The sequence below is a fragment of the Castor canadensis genome, chromosome 4, assembly GCF_047511655.1.
Source record: "Castor canadensis chromosome 4, mCasCan1.hap1v2, whole genome shotgun sequence".
NCBI classification, from domain to species: Eukaryota; Metazoa; Chordata; class Mammalia; order Rodentia; family Castoridae; genus Castor; species Castor canadensis.
In genome coordinates, this window is record NC_133389.1 from 15,098,835 (window position 1) to 15,120,939 (window position 22,105).

At 41.1% G+C, this 22,105-nt stretch overlaps 1 protein-coding gene across 1 annotated transcript in view; it reads right to left on the reverse strand.

Annotated features, from left to right (window-relative positions):
• Positions 1 to 999: 999 nt before the first annotated feature.
• Phlpp1 (PH domain and leucine rich repeat protein phosphatase 1) overlaps positions 1,000 to 22,105 on the reverse strand; it is a 208,060-nt gene continuing 186,954 nt past the window's right edge. Inside the window, exons 14-17 of the mRNA XM_074069675.1 lie at positions 21,571 to 21,675; positions 9,075 to 9,269; positions 5,613 to 5,841; positions 1,000 to 3,121 (exon numbers count right to left, since the gene is read on the reverse strand). Of these exons, the coding sequence (XP_073925776.1) occupies positions 1,955 to 3,121; positions 5,613 to 5,841; positions 9,075 to 9,269; positions 21,571 to 21,675 (1,696 nt within the window). The 3' untranslated portion in view covers positions 1,000 to 1,954. The remainder of the gene's footprint in view (positions 3,122 to 5,612; positions 5,842 to 9,074; positions 9,270 to 21,570; positions 21,676 to 22,105) is intronic.

The window sequence follows — 22,105 nt, forward strand, 5'->3', positions numbered from 1 at the left end:
AATCCTGAAGTACTTGCTGGGTCAGTCAATCCCACCACTGGTGATTTACGTCTGTCCCACAGAAGTGACAGGTGAACCCTGCCCAGAGGGGGAACCTAGAGACTTATGCATCTGCTTTGACCCAAGTGAAGTGGGGCAGACTGAGTAAGGCAGGGCTCCTGAGCTGGCTCTGCTTCTAGCCCAAGGCAGATATGGTTGGGAGGCTACCTACTTTGACCTTGGTCCCTCACCAGGCTGAGATGAGCCAATCCTTCTTCCACAGCTTTATTGGCACCCCAAGATCCCTGGTTGCAAGTAGCTCAACACGGAAATGAATTACCAAGACACAGCCAGCCCACTGGACTGTTTGAGGGACAACTCAAGAAATAGTAACTGCTACATCACAGAATTAGCTGTGCTAATACCTAAAGGGAGAAAGGTGAACATGGGAAGTTGGCCCATGTTAGGACAGAGAAGCCAACAGTCTCTTCCACACTTAGCTCACAGAGTGTGGTGGGAGAAGAGGCCCACAGTCTGCAAAGTGCCTGATGAGTCAGGTAGGAATGTGATATTCCCTGAGTGCACCTGCTGTGCCCACATTATTTCTGCTGATGGTAGAGAGTAAACAAACAGGCTCTTCACTTTCACTACTCCAATACAAGGTACACTAATTTGTTTATGTGATCCAGGGGCTCCTGCAGAACTGAAAACAAACTTGGCTTTGTGGGAGAATAGGTTTCTGGGGATCTCCTGTAAGCAATCTCTACCTATTTTCCTTTGAAAGTCTACCAGATACAGTGAGAGTTTAAAAAATAAAAAAAGTGTAACACCAATTATTGACCACAAGGTCAATTTCACTACCTTATTAACTTGCTAAGGTATTTTCCTTAAAAAAAAAAAAAAAAAAAATCCAAGTCTGTAATGTCCATTAACCCAACATTCCATCTATTTGTTCCAAACTCAAGTTGGTGGGATCATGTACAAGGCACATCTGGCTGAGACAAAAGCATATGAGTCCAATACTTGTAAATTTCATATTTATTATAACAAAAATTATGACATGTCCATTTGTGCATTCTGCTTGAATGTAACTCTGGGTATGTAAATGGTGTAAAGGGCACTATACAGTCATGCTGATTGTGGCAGCAGTAAGGAACACAATTAGAAAGTGTCTCAAAAGCCAAGAGGCTGGGCTGGGAGAGGAAGGACAGAGGTTCTGTGGACACCAGTGCAGGCTCTTACTCAGTGGCCTCAGAGCTGCCTTGTCTTATCTAAACAGAAATGCACTGGCCACTGGCCTCCACTGTGAAGGTGAGCTTGGAGTGGGGACTGGGCAGAGGAAGAGAGTCAGTTATTTAGGCTGTGTCCTTATGCTGAGACTACAAAACATTTTAAGCATCACTATGTAACACTGAGCTATACACAATAGAAATTTCTCAATCAACTGTTCTCTCAGAGAAAATTAGTGAGTCCCAGTGACTTAAGTCACCTGACAGAGTAAAGCAACTCCTAGGAGTTAGTCTCCATATTCTACAAATGTCTATTATTTTCAAGACAAAAAAAGTCTCCCCCCCCCAACAAAAGAAATACAGAATTATAATATTATTAAATCATTTAGCAATGGCAAGTTGCCCTGCTTTTCAAACAACAAAAAGCCATCTTAAAAATATTACATTATCATTAACTGTTTCTTTGTAATATATTAAACCGTTTGTTCTTTGTCTTTACAATCTGATATGTTAGGGAAAGAAGTTAACAAATTTAAATCATATTGGTAAAGCATCACTAGAAGAAAAAAGGTAATTAAAAAAAAAAAAAAACAGAAAGAGAACCTACAGATTAGCTGCAGCGACAGGTTGGGGCAGTGTTTGGGAGAAGGTCATGGAGTAAAATCCCTGGTTTAATGTGAGCCTGAGAGACTCTCGTGCTGTCTTTCTGGGTTAGTTTATTGTTCATATACAGTACTCAGACTGGGTCATAGTGGCGTATCATAGAAGTCCGGCAGCTGGTCTATCTGAAACTGCCGCTGCAGTGCTTGCTGCTGTGGCTGTGGCTGTGGCTGTGGTGGCTGCTGCTGCTCCTGGTGCTGTTTCATGATTTCTTTGACCTCCTCTTCCAGCTCTGGGGGTATAATAAACTGATCATCAGGATCTGGCTGAGCTGGGGCAGCAAAATAGCCTCCAGGCTTTCGAAGAGGCGCGTCTGTGGCAACCTCTATCACATTGTGGCTCCTTTCCTGGGGTGCTACAGAGCCATTAGCCCTGCGGCGCCCGATGGTCCCCACAGCAGAGAAGTCTGCTTTCCTGGGCAGACCTTGCTCGTCCTCGTTGGCGCTGATGACTATGCCCTCATCACTAGCCTCAGCAGGTACCTGAAGCAGGTGCTGCTGTCTCTCCTTCTCCTTGGCCCGGCTGCAGTGGATGTCCACTTCTACCTCCACTCGACTGCCATTGCTGAAGACACCCTCAATTGGTTCTTCATCATCACTGTCAAGGCCGTTGTCGGAGAAGGCGCTGGAGAAAGTGGCGCTGGACAGCTGGCGCTGGAAGGAGTTGGACAGACAGACTGGATGGAGCATGCAGCGAGGCTCATTGGGGTAGGCGGGGCTGCTTTCATTTAGGGCTCCTGATGGGGGCTCATCAGAGGCTGTGGACCCCACCTCACTGCTCATCTCGGAGGTGGATAGCTCACTGCTGATCTCTGACGCCATGCCACTGCTGGAAGATGGCACACCCAGCCCATCAGAGGGCCGGTCCTTGGTCACCATGTTGACTGAGGGGGGGAAAGTACCCGGGCTGGGTGGTGGCACACTCCCACCAGCACTGAGCTCACAGCAGCAGAAGCTGTCCTCGGTGACGCTGAGCTGCACCACCACAGCGCTGATGCTGTCGTGACAGCCGTAGCTCTGGGCCAGGGTGCACAGCTTCTTGGTGGCAGCGAGGGCATCAGGCACATTGCGCACAGCCTCCACAGCCTCCTCGATAGACAGGCTGTCCCACAGCCCCTTACTGCCCAGGATAAAGAACTCATCCTGGGGCGTCAGGAGCACAGACTGCACGTGGGGGCGAGGGACCACACTGGGGTGGAGAAAGGTGTAGCCCAGGATGCGCGTGGACTCTGTCACTCCATTCACCTTGCCATCCTGGAAGAACGGTTTCCAAAGAAACAAGTGAATACAGAGTGCCTGAGGCAACTGTGCAGGCTCCTTTGGGTCCTTAGCTATAGGGCCACAGTGAAGTACTGGGCAGCCTACAATGGAAGCACTGCTTACCTCCTGTGGAGTGGTTAATATATATATAGGCCTGGGCAGTAAGGAGCAAGGCGACAAGAGGATTTCAGCCATTCCATTTCCTGGGATTATATTCACAGTAGGTGGCAAAACCTCTCTATCCCCAAGGCAAACCATCCTCTAGCCCACATGGTGTGCATGCTTACTAGCTCCAGCTAAGGGAGGTAAGTCAGCCTGAGAAACACATGAGGCAGAAACATTTCAATCTCCTATTTCTCTCCGCTAACACATCGAGCACCAGTGACAGGATGTCTAAAGGCTCAGGAGAGCGGATAGGCACTGAGAATGCTTAATGGGTAGAGAAAAATCTTATGAGACTAGCTGAATCAGAGTGCTCATGTTTGGAGAGGCAGATGCTAAAGGAGAAGTGCCAACTGATTTACTCAAACTTGACTTTCTGGGGCAAATGGGAAAGCCAAAGTCTCCCAGATTTAGTTCAGATGGGCTCATGACCAGCAGCAGTCAAAGTTCCAGACCATTTGCCAACAAAAAGATTTTTTTTAAACACATGTAGCTGCCAGGTTCTCCATCTTTTAAGTTTGAGGTTCTCTGGCTCATGCCATGCCTCTATGTGCTCTAAGTTTAACACCTCTTTCCACAGAAGGTTCCATGATGACAAATGCAACTGCTGCCATGAGTCTAGAATGAGAAATTGTTTCTCCCAGAGAATACACTGTCCTTTTCAGCCCCACAGCTGACCTTTACTTTGGGTTTGCAAGGTGTGTGCTTGTTCTCAGGGTGCCTTCCCCAACTTTTCACACAACCTCACCATGCCACCCTTACAAAGCAGGTGGCATTCTTAGAAGTAAAATGAGTGAAACAGGTCTTCAAATACACTTTACATTTCCTTAATTGCAGTGACATAACTGGTCCTCCAAGTGTGGAATTTGTCAACAACTACCCTTGCTGTCTGTCCACTTTAGATTTCTCCCCATCAGAACCAATGGTTTTGTGTATTGTTTGTGTTCTGAGGACACATCTCCAGGTAGAAAAGAAACAAAATAACCAAGTAACTCCTCCTTCCCCTTACTGTTGAGCATTCAGCAATGCAGACAAAAGAGAAGAGGAGAGCCACAGAAAACAAGAGAAAAGGGCTGACCTGCAGAAATCCTTAACCTTCCAAGTACGTTGAGCATATAATGTTAAGCACACATTCTGTACAACATCCAACTTTTTGCTCCCTAACACAGTGTTTCCCACCACTTTAATGCTGTTTCTAGAACTGAGAACTAAATTTACACAGACTCATTTCCATGGAATCCCACAGTGTATCTTCAGTCTTTCTATAGCTTTCTTATGGCCTTTACAAAGCTATGGAAGCAATCTTTTACTTGACTGGAATACAAACTTTCACCAGTCTGTCTCGAACTGTATATGGCTCTGTAAGTTTTATCAATAATAGAAGACTAGGAACTACTTGAGGGCAGATGTGGACCTGTAGGAATCACTGCTGTACCCCCCATATCATTTTTTCAGGCAAATGGCAGGCAACTGAAGCTAGGTGTAGCAGAAAAAAATGGCTGGAGTCCATTTCCGAAGTTTCACCTGCAAGGGACTGTGTAGTGTAACCCAGTGTAACCTGGTGTAGACTTACACCAGGGTTTCTCCATAGCAGTATTATTGCCATTTTGAGGCCAGATAAGTATTTGTTGTAAGGACGGTCCCCTGCATTGTAGGATACTCAGTAGTGTCCCCACCCTCTCTTCATGATGTGCCAACAGCACTCTCTGCCTAGTTGTGATGGCCCACAGTATCTCTAGATGTTGCCAAATGTTCTGGGGCGGGGGAGACACACAACGAAAGTGCCCCCAGGTGAGAACTACATTACTCCAATGGAACATTCACTGCATTACTAAATGGAACAGGAGACATGAAACAAAGTAAACAGTTACATTTACTTAGACATTCATAGTTTACAAGTCATACTAGCCTTGTGAAACTGGACAGATACATTACTATTTCCACTTTACAGATGAAAAAACTGAGATTTAGAGAGGTTTAAAGGTCATTCATAGCTGAGATAGAAACTATCAGTATGATTTCAAGAGCAGAGCTGTCAACCACCCAACCACCACCTTTGAAGAATGGTTGTAAGCATCAAATGAGATGATGCCCACGAAGCACTCTGCAGACATGGCAATTAATAAATGTTTTTAATATTCTATGTTATAATATCTATAGAAGTATAATATAGGGAATTCACTATATAACACTATGGATTTGGAATTCTTATTTTAAGACAACTTCAAAAATGTCCTTTGAAGGCAAACGGTCTCTTAACTGGTTTCTTCCATGCCCTGGCTGCTGTTTCCTGGCCATCTGAGGAAAACCCCTCTCCACTCACCTCAGTGACAATGGCCTTGTGCTGCTTAATTCTCTTCATCTCTTCTTCACAGCTTATGACGTAAGATCTGGACAGAGGCAGTGGCTTCCCATTTCGACAGAGAACAGTCTGGCACTTGCCCACATTAGCAGAGGTCAAGGTAAAGGATCCTCCTGGGTCCATAGGGTCATGTTTGATATGACAAAGAACAGCAGCACCTCCAAGTTTCTGCCCAGCAGTTCCAAGTTTCCTGTAATCCAAAGAGAAGCGGGGAGAACTCAAACAACTCATCATATGCCAATTTTGCTAGCTCAAGAAGATGACTGTACCACACGAGACAGGGCCAGGAAGGAAACAGCTGGATTTGACTCTACCTCTGTCATCAAAGCACACTCAACTTAACTGAGGAAGAGTCCTTGGAGTGCAACATCACACTCACCTACACAGAGATGTCTGCTTGCATCTAGGGGAAGCACACTTTTCCATTGAAAGCCACAGTAGCTGGTCTGTAAGAAAGGAGCCTTTGAACTGCTGTGCCCGGCCTGCTGCCCCACGTCAATCATTCTGCCCTAGCAACACACTACAAAGATGGCAAGACATTACTACTTCTTTTTCCATCTACTTCTCCAAACCCACTCTGTTCCCAGGAGAGGAAGATTGAAGGGTCACATGATGTACACATGAGTGTGCATACACAATTTTCAGAATAGCCTGCCTGCCTTCTTCCTTCCAAAGGATGCTTGCTGGCATAAGCCTTAGGAATTGGATTGCTGTTGCTCTTCACCTATACAGCCAAGACTTTCTGAATCAGAACTATCTAGTCTAGAAAATGTACAGAAAAGACATTATGGCAATCAAACAGCAAGTGCTTATGATTTAACCTTTTACTCATGACCATTAATCCATGAACTTGTTGAATATATGCATCACCTACAAATTCTTACGATCAGAAAGAACAAAGAACTCTAATGAGCCCCACTTATGGTTATTCCCCAAGCCCTGCTGTTTCCCAGCCTTCCTATTTTACCAGGGCAAGGCAGACCCCTTGTCAGCTCCTACCAGCTTCTAAGTTAAGCAGCTGGCAACAGCAGCAATGGACATGCGTTAGGAGACCAGGCACAAAGAATATACAGGTCCCCAAGGAATGGAGAGCTCATCACAGTCCTGTAGTACCGTGGTAACAATTATAGAAAATGAGAAGCACACAAAAGATCCTACAGCTGGGACTATAATTTGGGTCTCTAAATTCAAACTTCCAGACACCCATAACCAGATTTGGCTTTAGGTTTTTCCAAGGCAGTTCTACTTTCTTTCAAAGGCACAAAGATTTGTGAAAAGTACAGCTAGTAATCAGAGTTTGGGGTTCTCAGTTTTTAATTCTTATCTAATGCTTGAGCTCAGTAAAAAGTAGGCCTCCTGGGGGTTGTGAAGTGTGTGTGTTTATGTACATGTGTGAGCATGTGACACAGAGTCTCACTGCTTGAGGACAAATATTGGCCACACTACCTATTAGCCTTTTAGGGCACCTCTCTGTACCTCAGCTTCTTATTCAAAAAATAAGAATGGTAACAAGACCTATCTTGCTGGGGAAAATTTGTGACATCTAAGGTATTTAGAATAATGATTGTACACATGAAGAGCCTGCTAAATATTAGCTCCTACCATTGTTCAACTGTAATTGTTGTGCCCACTGGGAATCTGACAGAGGTGAGTCTGGCAGCCAGGACCCTCACCAGATGGCTTGCACTAGGCTCTGTAAGAAAAACCACTCACAGCTCAGACACAACTCTGAAGGCTGTGGAGGATGGCATTCCACAGCAGACCCTGTCTACCCTGGTTACAAAGCCACTTCTTCTGGCAGACTATCGAGGGAGAGGAAAAGCAGGGGAAGAAGCGAGATCATCACTGATGCCAAGAGGACACTCATTACTCTGGGTCCCACAAGAGCAACAGTCTGTAATACAGTATTTATAGACAGGTGATTCCTTTACAATCTATAAGACCCTATGGTGACAAGAGAATGAGCAATTCTTTGAATGAGGGAGTTTTTATAACATTCAGCCTCAAGACTCCAAACATCACTCCACAATTCCTGCAGTGACCAAAACTCTGTTGCCAGTTAAAGTGCCAGGCAGTGGCCTAGGAGTCTAATAGTGATTCTGTCTTGAACACTGAATAAAGAGGAAAACAACTTATAAAGGATGTTTTAATCCCTGGACTAAAACCTGACCACTTCAATTTCAAAAAAGTTTGTATAATCATAAACCAGTGATAGCATTTCTTCAAGGTCAACAAACTGAAAGAAGTAGTCCATTACAAAGAGAAGTTCACATATCACAGATTTAAAGAGCTTGTGAGAGTGTTTGTGATTGGAGAAGGGTAGGTACTATATACAGTGAAAATCTGGAATCAATGTAGCCCTGTTCTCTGAAAAACTAAATTCCTGTCATTGCTGTCACTGAGTCAGCCTCCTCATTCAAAGAAGAGCAAGAAGATGGGTCTGGTAGCCACACCTGCAATACTAGCACTGCAGACTGAGGTAGGAGGACTGTGAGTACAAGGCCAGCCTGGGTTACATAGTGAGATCCTATCCCAAAAAAAAAAAAAAAGCAGGGGAAGTGAATTGGGCTCCAGTGGCTTATGTTTGTAATCTTACCTACTTAGGAGGCTGAGATTGGGAGGATGGCAGTTGGAAGCTGGAGGCCAGCTAGGACAAAAAGATTCACTGGGCTCAGTTGCACATACCTGTCCTTCCAGCTACATGGGAGGCTAAGATTGGGGGAATCATAGTTCCAGGCCAGCAGGGGATGTGTGTGTGTGAGGGGTGAGTTCATAAGACTCCATCCATCTCAATGGAAAAAAGCTGTGAGGCGTGGTGTGTGTCTGTCATCCTAGCTATGGTGGGAAGCCTAAGATAGAAGAACTTGAGATCCAGGCCAGGCTGAGCAAAAAGCAAGACTTTACCTCAAAAATAACCAGATTTTTAAAAAGGGCTGGAGGCATGGCTCAAGCACCAGAGTACCCGTCTAGCAGTTGCAAAGCCCTAAGTTCAAACCTCAATACCACAAAAGGAAGGAAAAAAAAAAAAAAAAAAAAAACCAAAAAAGAAAACCGGATCAGGTGAAGTGGCTCAAGCTATCTAGGAGGTAATGATCAGGAATACTGCAGTTTGAGGCCAGCCCAAGGAAAAAGTTCATGAGACCCCATCTCAACAAATGGCTGGATGTGGTGGTACACACTTGCCATCTAAGCTATATGTGAAAGTACAAATAAGAGGACTGTGGCCCAGACATAAAGTGAGACCCTATCTTAAAAATAAGCAACGTGAAAAGGGCTAGAGGAGTGACTCAAGTAGCAGAGCGCCTGTCTAGCAAGTTTGAGGCCAAGTTTCACCTCCCAGGACCAGACAGGAAGGAAGGAAGGGAAGGAAGAAGGAAGGTAGGGAAGAAGGGAGGGAGGACTTTAAGGGATTTCATGTTTTACCTTTGCATGACTATGAATGTATTGACCATGTATTCTTCTTCATTTTTTGTTTTCTGCAGCTCTTCTGCCAAAATATCACTCATGGTACACTGGAGAAGGTAGGGGACCTCTACGTTCCGGTCTCCATCAAATACACCATATAAGGCCTCTCGGTTGTCACGGAAATTATTCACAGATAGGGCTGCCACACACAACCTGCAAGGCAAGAACACTTTTGTGATATGTCTACTCATCTTTCCTTCTGTGTGCCCTATTCAATGCTATTTTTTTAAGTTTTGCAACAGTTTCTTTTTTCATGACTACAAACAGATTAAGAATAGGTAAACTGAGCCAAGTTAATTTGTGTCAATCAATTTCTAAGTGCAGAGAATTATTAACATATATTATACTTAACATATACCTTTACCTATCTCTCTCTTCTTATTTTATTTTTACTGGAGAATGAGAGACATGAGAAAAAATATAAATTTTTGAATTCATATTTACACATGTATCCAATAAATGGCTATTAAAGAGAATCTGTACATCCAACCAGAATAGAGTGAAAACTAAAACACTGGGGGGGGGGGCGGGAAGAAAACATGAAAAGTATGTAAAAATATATGAAAAGTCTCAAACAACTTTTAAAAGGAATGGGGGGGTGGGAAGAGACACATCAGCATTCGGACACTGGCCAGAACCTGGTGTCTGCCTAGCTTATTCCTGGGAAAAATGCCCAAGTGGCAGAAGAAGGAGCAGCCAGGTGGACAGCAAGGGTCACCTGTGCTGAGATGCAGAGCTGGGAGCTGGGTGGTACCAGGAAGTGCCCTGGAGAGCACTGGAGGAGAGTTGCCCTGAGCCATGGAGCACTGCCAAGTTGGAGCTCAGAATAATAAAACTACTACCAAGTAAGTTAACAGTGTCCCAGAAACAGAAAAGGTGGGCATGGTAGCCCACACCTGCAGCTCCAGCAACTCAGGAGACTGAGACATGAGGATCCCAAGTTCAAGGCCAGCCATGGCTATACAGAAAAGCCCTATCTCTGCAAAACCAAACTAACAAACAAACAAAACACCCAAAGAAAGCAAAAAAGAGACTGGGGGAGAAAAAAAGCCAGGTAGTGGTAAAACATTAAGCAGGCTTGAAAAGAGGAGAGACAGAAAAAACTTAAGAATTTATAGCTGAAATTTCAAATTTGATGAAAATTACAAGAAGCTCAATAAAGAAACATGAAGAGAAAGAAAAACATGAGAGAGAATCCATGATGGCGACTAGGTTATGGAAGCAGAGAGTGTGAACTCTGTGATTCCAAAACCACCCTGAGACATTGGAGCCACACTTGGTGGAAATAAAGCACCAATCAGAATCAGACCTTCGACCACCCTGAACCCCTAGCCTGTGGAAAGCTTCCCCACAACACATTACACTGAGGGCTGCCACCTGCCTCAGCTGTAGCTGCTGGCTCCAACCTGCCTCCAAGACACTTGACAGACCAAACAAGTGAGCACCAGGCATCATGCGGAACTCCCCTAGCCATGCCTGGGGATAAACCTGCACAGCCCCTGGGCAGACTGACCACCCCCCAAAAACAAACAGCGAACTGTAATCTAGCACAACAGCAGAGGGGGCAAGAATGCTGAAAGTGCACCGGAGAAGAGGGAAGAAATAAAGAGCTAATCTCAGCAGAACTATCACTAAACAAACACTGGAAAGGCAGGAAGGCCTAGAGCCCAGGGGTGATTAGCCACTCCCTGAATCAGTACAGGCAGTGATCACAGAGCTCATCAAACAGAAAACCATCATAACACACTGACAGCAGGGGGGCTGACAGAACACTGACCCTGCCCCGAGAAAGCGGGGTGGGGCAAAGAAACAAGCGCCAAGGGTGGAAATCCCAGTAAACAAGCATAGTGAAAAGCCACCTCCAAAGCAGGGCAACTGGTGGACTATAGAGATGATCTCCTGAACCAGAGGGTAGCATGCAAACTTAAACTGCCTCAACTTGCTGGGGGAGAAGGTGACCAAGCAGCTGCAATCAAAGGGTAACACAGCTATCAGCTGGTGGGTGAAATCAGTATCTCTGACCACCCTGCATGATCTGGCAAAGCTACCTCACCTCACAATTTCAATTAAACTGGTGGACAGAAGAACAAAACACTGCTCACAAGCCAGTCACCTGATGAGAGCATGTGAGCTTCTGCTTATATGCCAATACCAGGACTAAATACTGGAGAAGTAATTCCAGAACTTAAACTAAGACCGAAATTCTATTGTTCCTAAACCTGGTGTTTTCTTTGTTTTTTTCTTGTTTGTTTGATTGTTCATTTTTTCCCATTGATTTATTTGGGGTTTTGTTTGTTTGTTTTGTTATTGTGGGTTTTCTATTTTTATTTCTATTCCTATTATCTTTTTTGTTCTTTCTATACTATCTTTACCATCATCATCTTCTCATCTCTACTCTCACCCCTTCGCTCTCCCTCTTTTTCCTGTATAAAATCCATTGCTCCCCTGCTCAATAACTCATTCTGTTCCTTCTGACCCCTCTCTCCCCCAGCCCTCACCTTCCCTTCCCATTCTCCCCCAACATGTCACCAGACTACTCCTCCTTGCTACACACTCATCACCCACTGAACAACCTACTATACCAACTTTACACAATCCCAACCCCCTAACACAAGCACCCTCAAGTACAACAACAGAAATACACCCAAACACACAGAAGGACCACAAAAACCAGCAGCCCCCACAATGCTTCCCCTACTCACCCACTCAACTTCCCACCTCCCCCTTTAGTGTCACCCTATCCAACTCCCCAAATTTCTATAGCTAGCATTACAAACGTTAACCCCCAACTCCCACTGCTTATAGAAATTACCACCAAGGGGTCTTCTACATAACATATAAACTACTGGTCGGGTATTAAACCTGTGAATTAGTTATTACTAAATTATACCCAGACCAAGGGAAGAAATAGCACACCAACCTAGCTGAAAACCCAAGACAGCCACAAAACAAACATTGGTGACTAAAACCACCAACTAGCCCATCAAGAACATAGATGCACAGTACCAAGTGGAGTGAAGGGAAGAAGAAAAAGTGATGGAAACCACTTTTCTCCCAAAAATAATTTAATACAGGATTCACAAGGAAATGAAGAAAACAGATACCCAATTTCAGAATCCAACAAAAGAAAGATAAATGACACCAAGGAACCCAGTGATGCCCACAAAAACACCCTCAAAGAAAAATCCTGCAAGTAATCACTGAGAACTTCATGGAGATGATACTAGACATAGTTTACCAAAATGTACAAGATGCACTCAAGAAATTTCAAGACACCAAAAATAAAGAACACGAGAAGACACAGAAACAAATAAGTGAAATCACAGGAGCCCTAAATAAACACCAAAGTGAAACAGAGAACACTATAAATATAGAGAGAAATGAATTAAAGATGAAAACAGAAAATATTAAAGAGGACGTGACCCATGATATGAAAAACCTCAAAAAAAAGAATCAAACAGAAACACAAAACACAGTGGAAGGCCACTCCAGCAGACTAGACAAAGTGGAAGACACAATCTCAACTCGAAGATAGAATAGAAGTTAAAGGAAAAACTGATGAACTGTTAGTCAACAACTCAAATCCTGTGAAAGGAATATGTAAGACCTCACCGACTCCATCAGAAGACCAAACCTGAGAATCATGGGCATTGAAGGAGGAGAAGAGGTCCAAGCAAAAGGGATTCATAATGTATTCAACAAAATAACGGAAAATGTCCCAAATCTAGAGAAAGTTATGCCCATTCAGGTACAGAAAGCCAGGACACCAAACAGACTTGACCAATCTAGAACTAACCCACGACATATTACCATTAAAACAACAAGCACAGAGAATAGAGAAAGAATATTGAAGCCTGTAAGAGAGAAAAAACAAATAACATATAAAGGTAAACCCACCAAAATCATAGCAGATTTTACAAGAGAAACCTTAAAAGATGAGGTATTCCAGGCACTGAATGAAAATAACTTCAACCCTAGAATACTCTACCCAGCAAAACTATCATTCAAAATAGATGGAACAATAAAATTCTTCCACGATAAGCAGAAACTAAAACAATATATGACCACCAAACCATCACTACAAGAGATACTCCAAGGAATTCTGCACACAGAAAATGAAAGCAAACAAAACCATGAAAGGACAGATGGTATTAAAACACAGGAGAAGAAAAGACAAGGAATCAGAGAGTAACACTGATTCACCTGCACACAAACTCTTAAACAACAAAAACCACTAAATGACAGGCATCACCACATACCTGTCAATATTAACACTGAATGTCAGAAGACTCAACTCCCTCATCAAAAGACACCGTTTGGCAAACTGGATTAAAAAGATCCAACAATTTGTTGTTTACAGGAGACCCATCTCATTGACAAAAACAAACACTGGCTTAGGGTGAAAGGCTGAAAGAAGATTTACCAAGCCAATGGCCCCCCAAATAAGCAGGAGCAGCAACTTATCTCAGACAAAGTAGAGTTCAATCTTACATTGATCAAATGAGATAAAGAAGGACACTACTTACTAATTAAAGGGGAAATACACCAAAAGGAAATGATAATTATCAACCTATGTGCACCAATCTCAGTGTACCCAATTTCATCAAATATACTTTAAAGGACTTAAAACCACATATAGACTCTAATACAATGGTACTGGCAGACTTTAATACCTCCTATCATGAACTGATAGGTCATCCAAACAAAAAAAATCAATAAATAAATTCTAGAATTAAATCACACCACTGATCAAATGGACCTGGCTGATGGCTCCAGAATATTCCATCCACCATCTGCCTCTAGTGTTTTCTGTCAGCTTATCCCATCAGCTCACACATCACCTTGTTCATTCTTCACCCCCACAGCACAGTCAGTTTGCAATTTCAGTGTTAGTTTCCCAACTAGAAATGAAGCATTCTGTCCTATGCACTATCTCCCCGGCACCTGGCATAAAGTCTGGCATGTGTGGAAGTTGGGAAAACACTTACAACGAATATGTGCATGCATGAAAGGAAGAAATACCCCAGGTATCAATCTGTCTGGTCCTAAATCTAGAGCTATTTATCATTGTCCAAATGCTGGCCTAGTTTATGGATCTGTGTTTCTTGTTACAAAGATAATATTCACCAAATTCAAATGGGAAGACTTAGTGAAAATACTGGCATTATTCTGGTCTGCCAGAAAGCAAAAGATTGGGCTAATTCTCACCCTTTATAAGAGGGTTCCTTCTCCACCAACACTGGACTTTTCATTCAACTGTGGAATAAATGTTTTATAAAAGAACTCCACTTTGAAAAATGAAATTATGTCATTTGCAGGAAAATGGATAGAACTGGAGATCATCTTGATGAGAGAGAGAAACCAAGGTGGAAGAGTCAAATACGGCATGTTTTCACTCATGTGGAAGCTACACCTAAAATGATAATGATGCTAATATAATAATGGGACATGAGTGTAAAATGGGAACTGTCTGAGGGGAGTCAGCAGGAGGGGGAAGGAGAAAGGAGAGGGTACTGGGGGATGAAGAGGAACGAAGGATGAGATGTATTGATATGTATATGTGTGAATTACGTATATTATGAAGATAGCATAAAGAAACCCAGCAAATACTGTTTGAAAAAAGGAGGGAAGAAGGGGAGTTAAGAGAATATAACAGAGTGGGTAAACTGCAGAGTACACTGTATGTTCCTATGGAATTAACACAATGAAACTCCTTTGCACTATTAACGTTTGCTAATAAAAATTTATCAAAAAAAAAAAAAAGGATTCCACTTTGGCTACATAAAAACTCCCAACAAGGGAGTGGACATTAGATCAAGGGCCAACACAACAAGGTGACTGGACTTTGATCACAAGATAAAAGTGAGAGCACACAAGGGAGATATGAGGATAGGTAAGACACCTAAAAAGTTAGTTAGCATTTGTTGCCCTCAACACAGAAAAACTAAAGCAGATACCTTAAAAGCAACTGAGGCCAATAGGAGAAGGGGACCAGGAACTAGAGAAAAGGTTAGATCAAGAAGAATTAACCTAGAAGGTAACACTCACACACAGGAAATCAATGTGAGTCAACTCCCTGTACAGCTATCCTTATCTCAACTAGCAAAAACCCTTGTGCCTTCCTATTATTGCTTATACTCTCTCTACAACAAAATTAGAAATAAGGGCAAAATAGTTTCTGCCGGGTATCGAGGGGTGGGGGGAAAAGGAGGGGAGGGTGGGTAGTAAGGGAGGGGATGGGGGCAGGGGGGAGAAATGACTCAAGCATTGTATGCACATATGAATAATAAAAAATAAGTAAATTTAAAAGAAAAAGTTAGCCAGGCTCAGAAGGCCAAAAATTGTATTTTCTTCCTCATATGCAGACTTTAGACCTAAAACAAATGCAGTAATATTATTGGACATGGGTCACATGCTGAGGGGAGAATACATAAAGGAGGAATAGGGAAAGGTAGGAAACCTAAAACTTGAAAGTGTTTGATGTGCCCACTGTAGAGGAGACTAATATAATAACCTTAAAGTGACAGAGGTCAATATGGGAAGGTGACTGGAAAGTAGTGAAGAGGTCAGGTAGAGATGAATCAATTCAGGTTGTATTACACTTGTGCATGGAAGCAATGCTAGGAATCTCTCTGTATAGCTATCCTTATCTCAACTAGCAAAAACACTGTGTCTTTCTTATTATTGCTTGTCTACACTTCAACAATATGGGAGGAGAGGGCAGAACAGGTTCTGCCTGGAAGTGAGGAGGGTGGGCGGGGAGAGGGAGGGAGCAGGGGGGAGAAAAGGCCCAAACAATGTATGCACATATGAATAAATGAATAAAGAAAAACACGAAAAAGAGAAACATGAAAAGGCCCAAACAATGTATGCACATATGAATAAATGAATAAAGAAAAACACGAAAAAGAGAAACATGAAAACCTAACCAAGGTTAGGTTTTCAACATCAAATTGCTAAAGATCATGAAGACAGGTGGGAGGGTGGGGGAGTTGCAAAGCCATGAATGACAGCAGACATTTTTTCACGAGCCACAATACAGAAGACTGGAAAAACAGCTTTGAAGAACTGATTAAAGAACAAACAAAACTAGAACAAAAATTTATCTGGCTTAAAATTTCAGTGGTGATGAAATTAAGAAACACTACTTTAGAAAATAACACACTAAAGTAAAAATATGACAATATATTTTAGATTTATAACAAATATACAAGTATAACATATGACAACAATAGCATAAAGACAGGACAGGAAAAGTAGAAGTATATATTCTTTTTTTTTTTTGGTAGAACTAGGGTTTGAACTCAGGGCTTCTCACTTGCAAAACAGGTGTTCTACTGTTTGAACCACAACTCCAGTCCATTTTGCTCTGGTTACGTTAGAGATGGGGACTTGAGAACTATTTGTCTGGGCCAGCCTTGAACAGCGATCCTCCTGATCTCAAGCCTCCCAAATAGCTAAAATTACAGGTGTGAGCCACTGGCACCCAGCTATTTGTAAGGTTCTTAGGTGTGAAATGATACAATATAACTTAGAGGTAAAGGAGTGATAAAGATTATACTGTAAGCCCTAAGCAAGTAACACACACAGACACACACAAACACACGCACACACACGAATGAAAGAAGATAAAATGGATAATGTAATCATAAAGACTTAACCCAAAAGAATAAGAAAATGTAAATTAAGAATGGATAACCCAAAAAGAAGGTTTAAGCCTAACTGTTTCATTAAACACACAGATTAAACAATAGCCCCAACAGACAGCAAAATCAGGTTGGATAAAACAGCAAGATATGACTATTGGTGCAAAAAGGAAATTCATTTTTATGTGTAAAGAGACAAATAAATTGAAAGAATAAAAAACAGTATATCATGTTAAACAAAAGAAAGTTGGAATGGTGACATTAATATCAAACAAAGTATTTCAGGAAAAACAGTATTACAGGAATAAAGAAAGTCATTAATAATAACAGCTCATCAAGAGACTGTAACATTCTCAATCTTTAGGTCCTTAATAACAGAGCTTTATAGAACTACAAGAAGAAACCAATTAATTATAGTCTATCAGCAGAACAAGAGAGAAAACAAGTAGAGATATTTGACTTTAGCAATATTATCAAAGCTCTGTCTGACACTCTCCCCCAAAAAAGCAACTTTTTCCAAATATACATAGAACTTTAGTCAAGAGAGACTATACTTAAGCCAAAAAACAAGTCTCAGTAAGTTTAAGGGATTCAAGTCAAACAAAGTAGGTTCTTCTGCTTAGAAGAAAATGGTTATATTAAAATTAGAGCGGTCTCAAATCGGTGGCCTAAGCTTCTATCTCATTTAACTAGAAAAAAGAATAAAACAAAGCCAATGGGAGCAGGAAGGCAACCAGAAAAATAAGAAAAGCAGATGAAACAGAAAACAGAAAAATGACAGAGAAAACTCAGTGAAACAAAAAGCTGGTTCTTTGAGAGTATCAATAAATTAATAAGTCTCAAACAAAATTGATAAGGAAAAAACCCAAAAACCCAAATTCCCAAAACATCATGAATGACATAGGGGAAGGACCATCACTATAGATCCTAAAATCATAATGATAGGATACTATAAACAAAACTTGTCCAATAAATCTGAAAACTAGACGAAACAGACAAATTCCTTAAAAGATAAAAATTATCAAGTTCACTTGAGAAGAGATAGTCCTATATTAAAGAAATTATATTTAGCTAAAAACTAAAGAAAATTCCAGGCTCTATGGTTTTACTGGTGAATTCTTCCAAATATTTAAGGAAGGTATAATATCAATGTTAAACAAATTCTTCCAGAAAACTAAAAAAGAGGAAACACTCTCCAACTCATTAAGGCCAGCATTGCCTTGATATCAAAAGCCAAGATACTACAAGAATACTACAGATCATTATCTGTCATCAAATATAACAAATTAGCAGCAAATTTAATTTAGCAGCATATAAAAAGCATAATACATCACAACCTCATGGAATTTATCATAGGGATACAAGGCTGAGTCAACGTTTTAAAACCAATAGATATAACTCACCATATCACAGATTAGAGAAGAAAAATTATATGATCATCATCCCTCTGATGCAGAAAAAAACCTATGACAAACTCTGATACCCATTTATCATGAAAACTCTTTATCAAACTAGGTATAGAATTTACTTGAGAAGGAGTGTCTAAAAATACCTTCAGACAATACTGAACTTAATTGTGAAAGAGTAAGTAGGAGAGTGCAAATGAAAATCACAGCGAGATATTACTACTAATGAGGAAATCTGAAACAGTAAGATGCAATTAACAAATTCTGGTGAGGATGTGGAGATGTTGGACCTTGCAATATTGCTACTGGGAATGCAAAATGGAACAGACACTTTGAAAAAGACTTTGGCAGTTTCTCATAAAAGTAAATATACATTTACCATATGACCCAGCCATTCTCTCCCCTAGCCATTTACCCAAGAGAAATGAAAATATACATTCATACCAAAACCTGTATGCAGCTGTTTATAGCATTCTTATTCATAAATGTTAAAAAATTGAACTAATCTAAATATCCTTCAAATGAGTGGACTAAACAAACCATAATATATCCATGCAGCAATAATATCTACTCAGCTGACATGATTCTCAAGTGCATGATGGAGTGGAAGACATCAGACTGAAAAGCCTATAAACTGTATAATTCCACTTATATGTTATTCTGGAAAAGGCAAAACTAATGGGGAAAAAAAAAAAAAACCAGATTAGGAGTTGCCAGGGACTGGGGGTGGGGAGAAGAGCTGGCAAAATGGATAAATTTGGCGGGCAGGGTATAAAAACAGCTCCACACTTGATTGCGGTGGTGGTGACATGATGATATTTTTTCATCAAAACTCATAAAACTGTACAATAAAAAAGGTGAACTTTACTGAGTATAGACTGTTACTTGTTACTACACATCATTTCATAAAAAGAAAAAAGTTATTAAGTACTTGCTATACTCTGGCTAGATAACTGAGATATAAACTTGAAAATATAATCACTGCCCTTCAGGAGCTGAGGGATAAGTAATAACCATCACCATTAATAATAATAGTAGCTAACATTTGAATGGGGTTTATATGGCACACACTGTTCTAGGTACATCATCACACACATTTACTCATGTGGTCCTCACATCAGCTCTATCAGGATTTCCCTCATTTTACAGGTGAGGAAATTAAACTAAGGAGACAATGACTTGAAAGGCCCATCATCACATGTAGCAGAAGTAGAGATCCCAGATTATAAACCATGAGCTTTGGTTCTTGCCTCAGTACTTTGGAATTCTTTTTCCATTTACTAAGAAGAATTGGTCATTCCAAATTATGTGGCAATTTATGGCAAAGTTGAATTTTAGCTATTCAGAATGGGGTTGTGTGAAATAAACTATTTTTTAAGGGGTGTGTGTTTGTGTGTGTGTGTTAAACACAGTGTGTATCTTAGGATGCCTTTTCTGCTGAAGCTTCCTGTGTGTTTTTCAGTCTGAGGAAGAGCCTAAATTATCCAATTGCAGCTCCTGAAATGACCGGTAGGGAAAAGGGAAAAGGAGGGAGAGAAGAGAATAGACATCTACTGAGATTCAGAAGCAGGGACACCACAGCTCACCCTTCCTTCAAGGTGGCAAGGGGGAAATTCCTAGTTAAAATGACCACTTTATCTACAATTCCCCCAAAATTCAAAGAATAAAAACAAAACAAGAAACACCAAATGTGCTTGAGAAACTTCTGTTGGTAAAGTCAAAAGGTAAGGAAAAAAACCCAGTGGAAATAAAGTGAGGACGGATGGTGGGCTAGGACTTCTGGGGTGCTGTTTATCTTCTATTTCTTGACCAAGGTGGTAGTCTGCAGGTGTGTTCACTTCAGGACAATTCACTTACGCACTTTTATGGACCTATGTTATACTTCAATATAACAAAAGTTAAAAAAAAAGTGGAAGGGAAAGGATGTAGAAAAAAAACATCTTATTGGTGACTTGCTTAAATTCACATAGATAAGTAGATAATAAATTTTAATATCCACAGAAAATTTTAGAACACTTTTAGATTTCACATCAGTGTTCTGGAATTAGAAAGCAGGACTGGGGGGTATGGGTCAAATGGTACAGCACTTGACTAGCAAATGTGAGGCCTTGAGTTCAATCCCCGGAACTGTCCCCCCCAACCTCCCACTACCAAAAAAAAAAGAAAAAGAAAACGCTTTCATATACTGGTACTTGTAAGACATAAGGTCCTTGACAGCATGAGACCAAATCACCCCATAGGGAAAGAAGAAAGCATCAGTGTATCAGATCTAGAACTGGAGCTGATGCTGTTTTCTGTACCAAAGAAAAGCAGTCAGCATGGCACCTTCTAGTTTCCATGCAGGGTTTTTAGCTAGTCAGTGGTTCTCAATCTTGGACATGCTGTGGCATCACCTGGGAGATTTTAAAACATTCTGATTTAATGGGTCTACACTGGAGAATGAAAAAATATATATAAAATGTTTTTGTTTCTTGAAATAGGATCTCACTCTGTAGCTCACGTTGACTTTGAATTTGTGATCCTCCTGCCTCAGCTTCTTTAGTGCTAGGATGACAACTGTGCACCACCACACCTGATTGAGAACTGTTTTTTAAGCTCCTTACTTTACTGGTTCTAATGTGCACCCAGGATTGAATATTAATATCAGCTATTATTGCATCTTCTTCCACTTTCTGTTCTTTCTCAACTCTCATATTTTGTATTTTTATACCCCAGCTAATGAAATTATGATTACTCTAATTTAAATAATTCTTTACTTTCCTAGTATTAGTTATTAGCACCTCTTCATACAGTGTAAGCAAAGTTGAGAAGACTGATCACTTTTCTGAAGAAAATCAACATACTTATCTAAGAGAGGGCATGCTGATAAAAATAGGGAAGAAAAAGAAATTAAGATAGACAACACTTGGTGGTAAGACAAGTAGATGATGTTAAGGAATGGGCATCAAACTCCTGCCAACCTAACTCATATCGTAGAAATAGTTCCACAGTCACCAATGTAAATGATCTCAAATATGGACAATCAAAGCTACTTTTCCCTTAATACTATCCCTGTTTTGTTTGGTAAACAGGCTTCAGAGAAAGATAAAGGGTCTTTTCAAAGGAGCAGGGATGCATTTCAATACTTAGGTCCTTTCTTAACACTGGAGTCTTACATAGCTATAATGTGTCACTTACACTGTAACCTAGCAACATGTCTCACAAAAGGAGAGTATGTGATGCCAAGTAGGGCCTTAGCTGGGTGTTTAAACTCAGTCATGAGGGAGCTAGCTCTGGAGAGTCACACTCAAAAGAAACCTTACATGAGAAAAAGAGTGTGCTATAGTACTAGGTTTTTTCCTCCCCTACGAAAGGAAGGCAGGCAAGGAGGCAGTTTTTGCTCCAAAATCTTATCCAACTCACTTGTTTTTCACCCCTGAAGCTTCAGTGTAACCATGACTCCACACTGCTGGGGCTCCAGATGCATCTCCTGATGAAGGCTGATCAATCTTGAAGCAGCGGATGTTGCTAACAACAGAAAAAGGGAAAAGGAATCATTAAAAGCAAACAGGTATGAATTGCTACCTTCATTTGAGAAATGAAAAATGTCTGCACTCTCAACTTCTCATTTCTTATTGTGTCTGAAATATGTATCAGTAACAAGAACCAGCTATTCTACTCATAGTGAAGACCAAGGGGCATGCATACACAGCATGAAAATTAGTTTTCATGAGCATTTTCAAACAGCTATTAGAGACTGTCATACCCTCCACACTAGATGTCTGCTCTCCCTTCTGGAAATGAAAAGGACAACTCTCAGCCTTGGCTTAAAAAACAAAAGTTACCTATTAGATTGGGTGTATTCTTGTGCCATGAACACCCAAATTACATTGAAACTTGAAAAGACCAAATTATATTGTGGGTAGGTGATGTGAAAAAATTCTGCAATATTCATTTC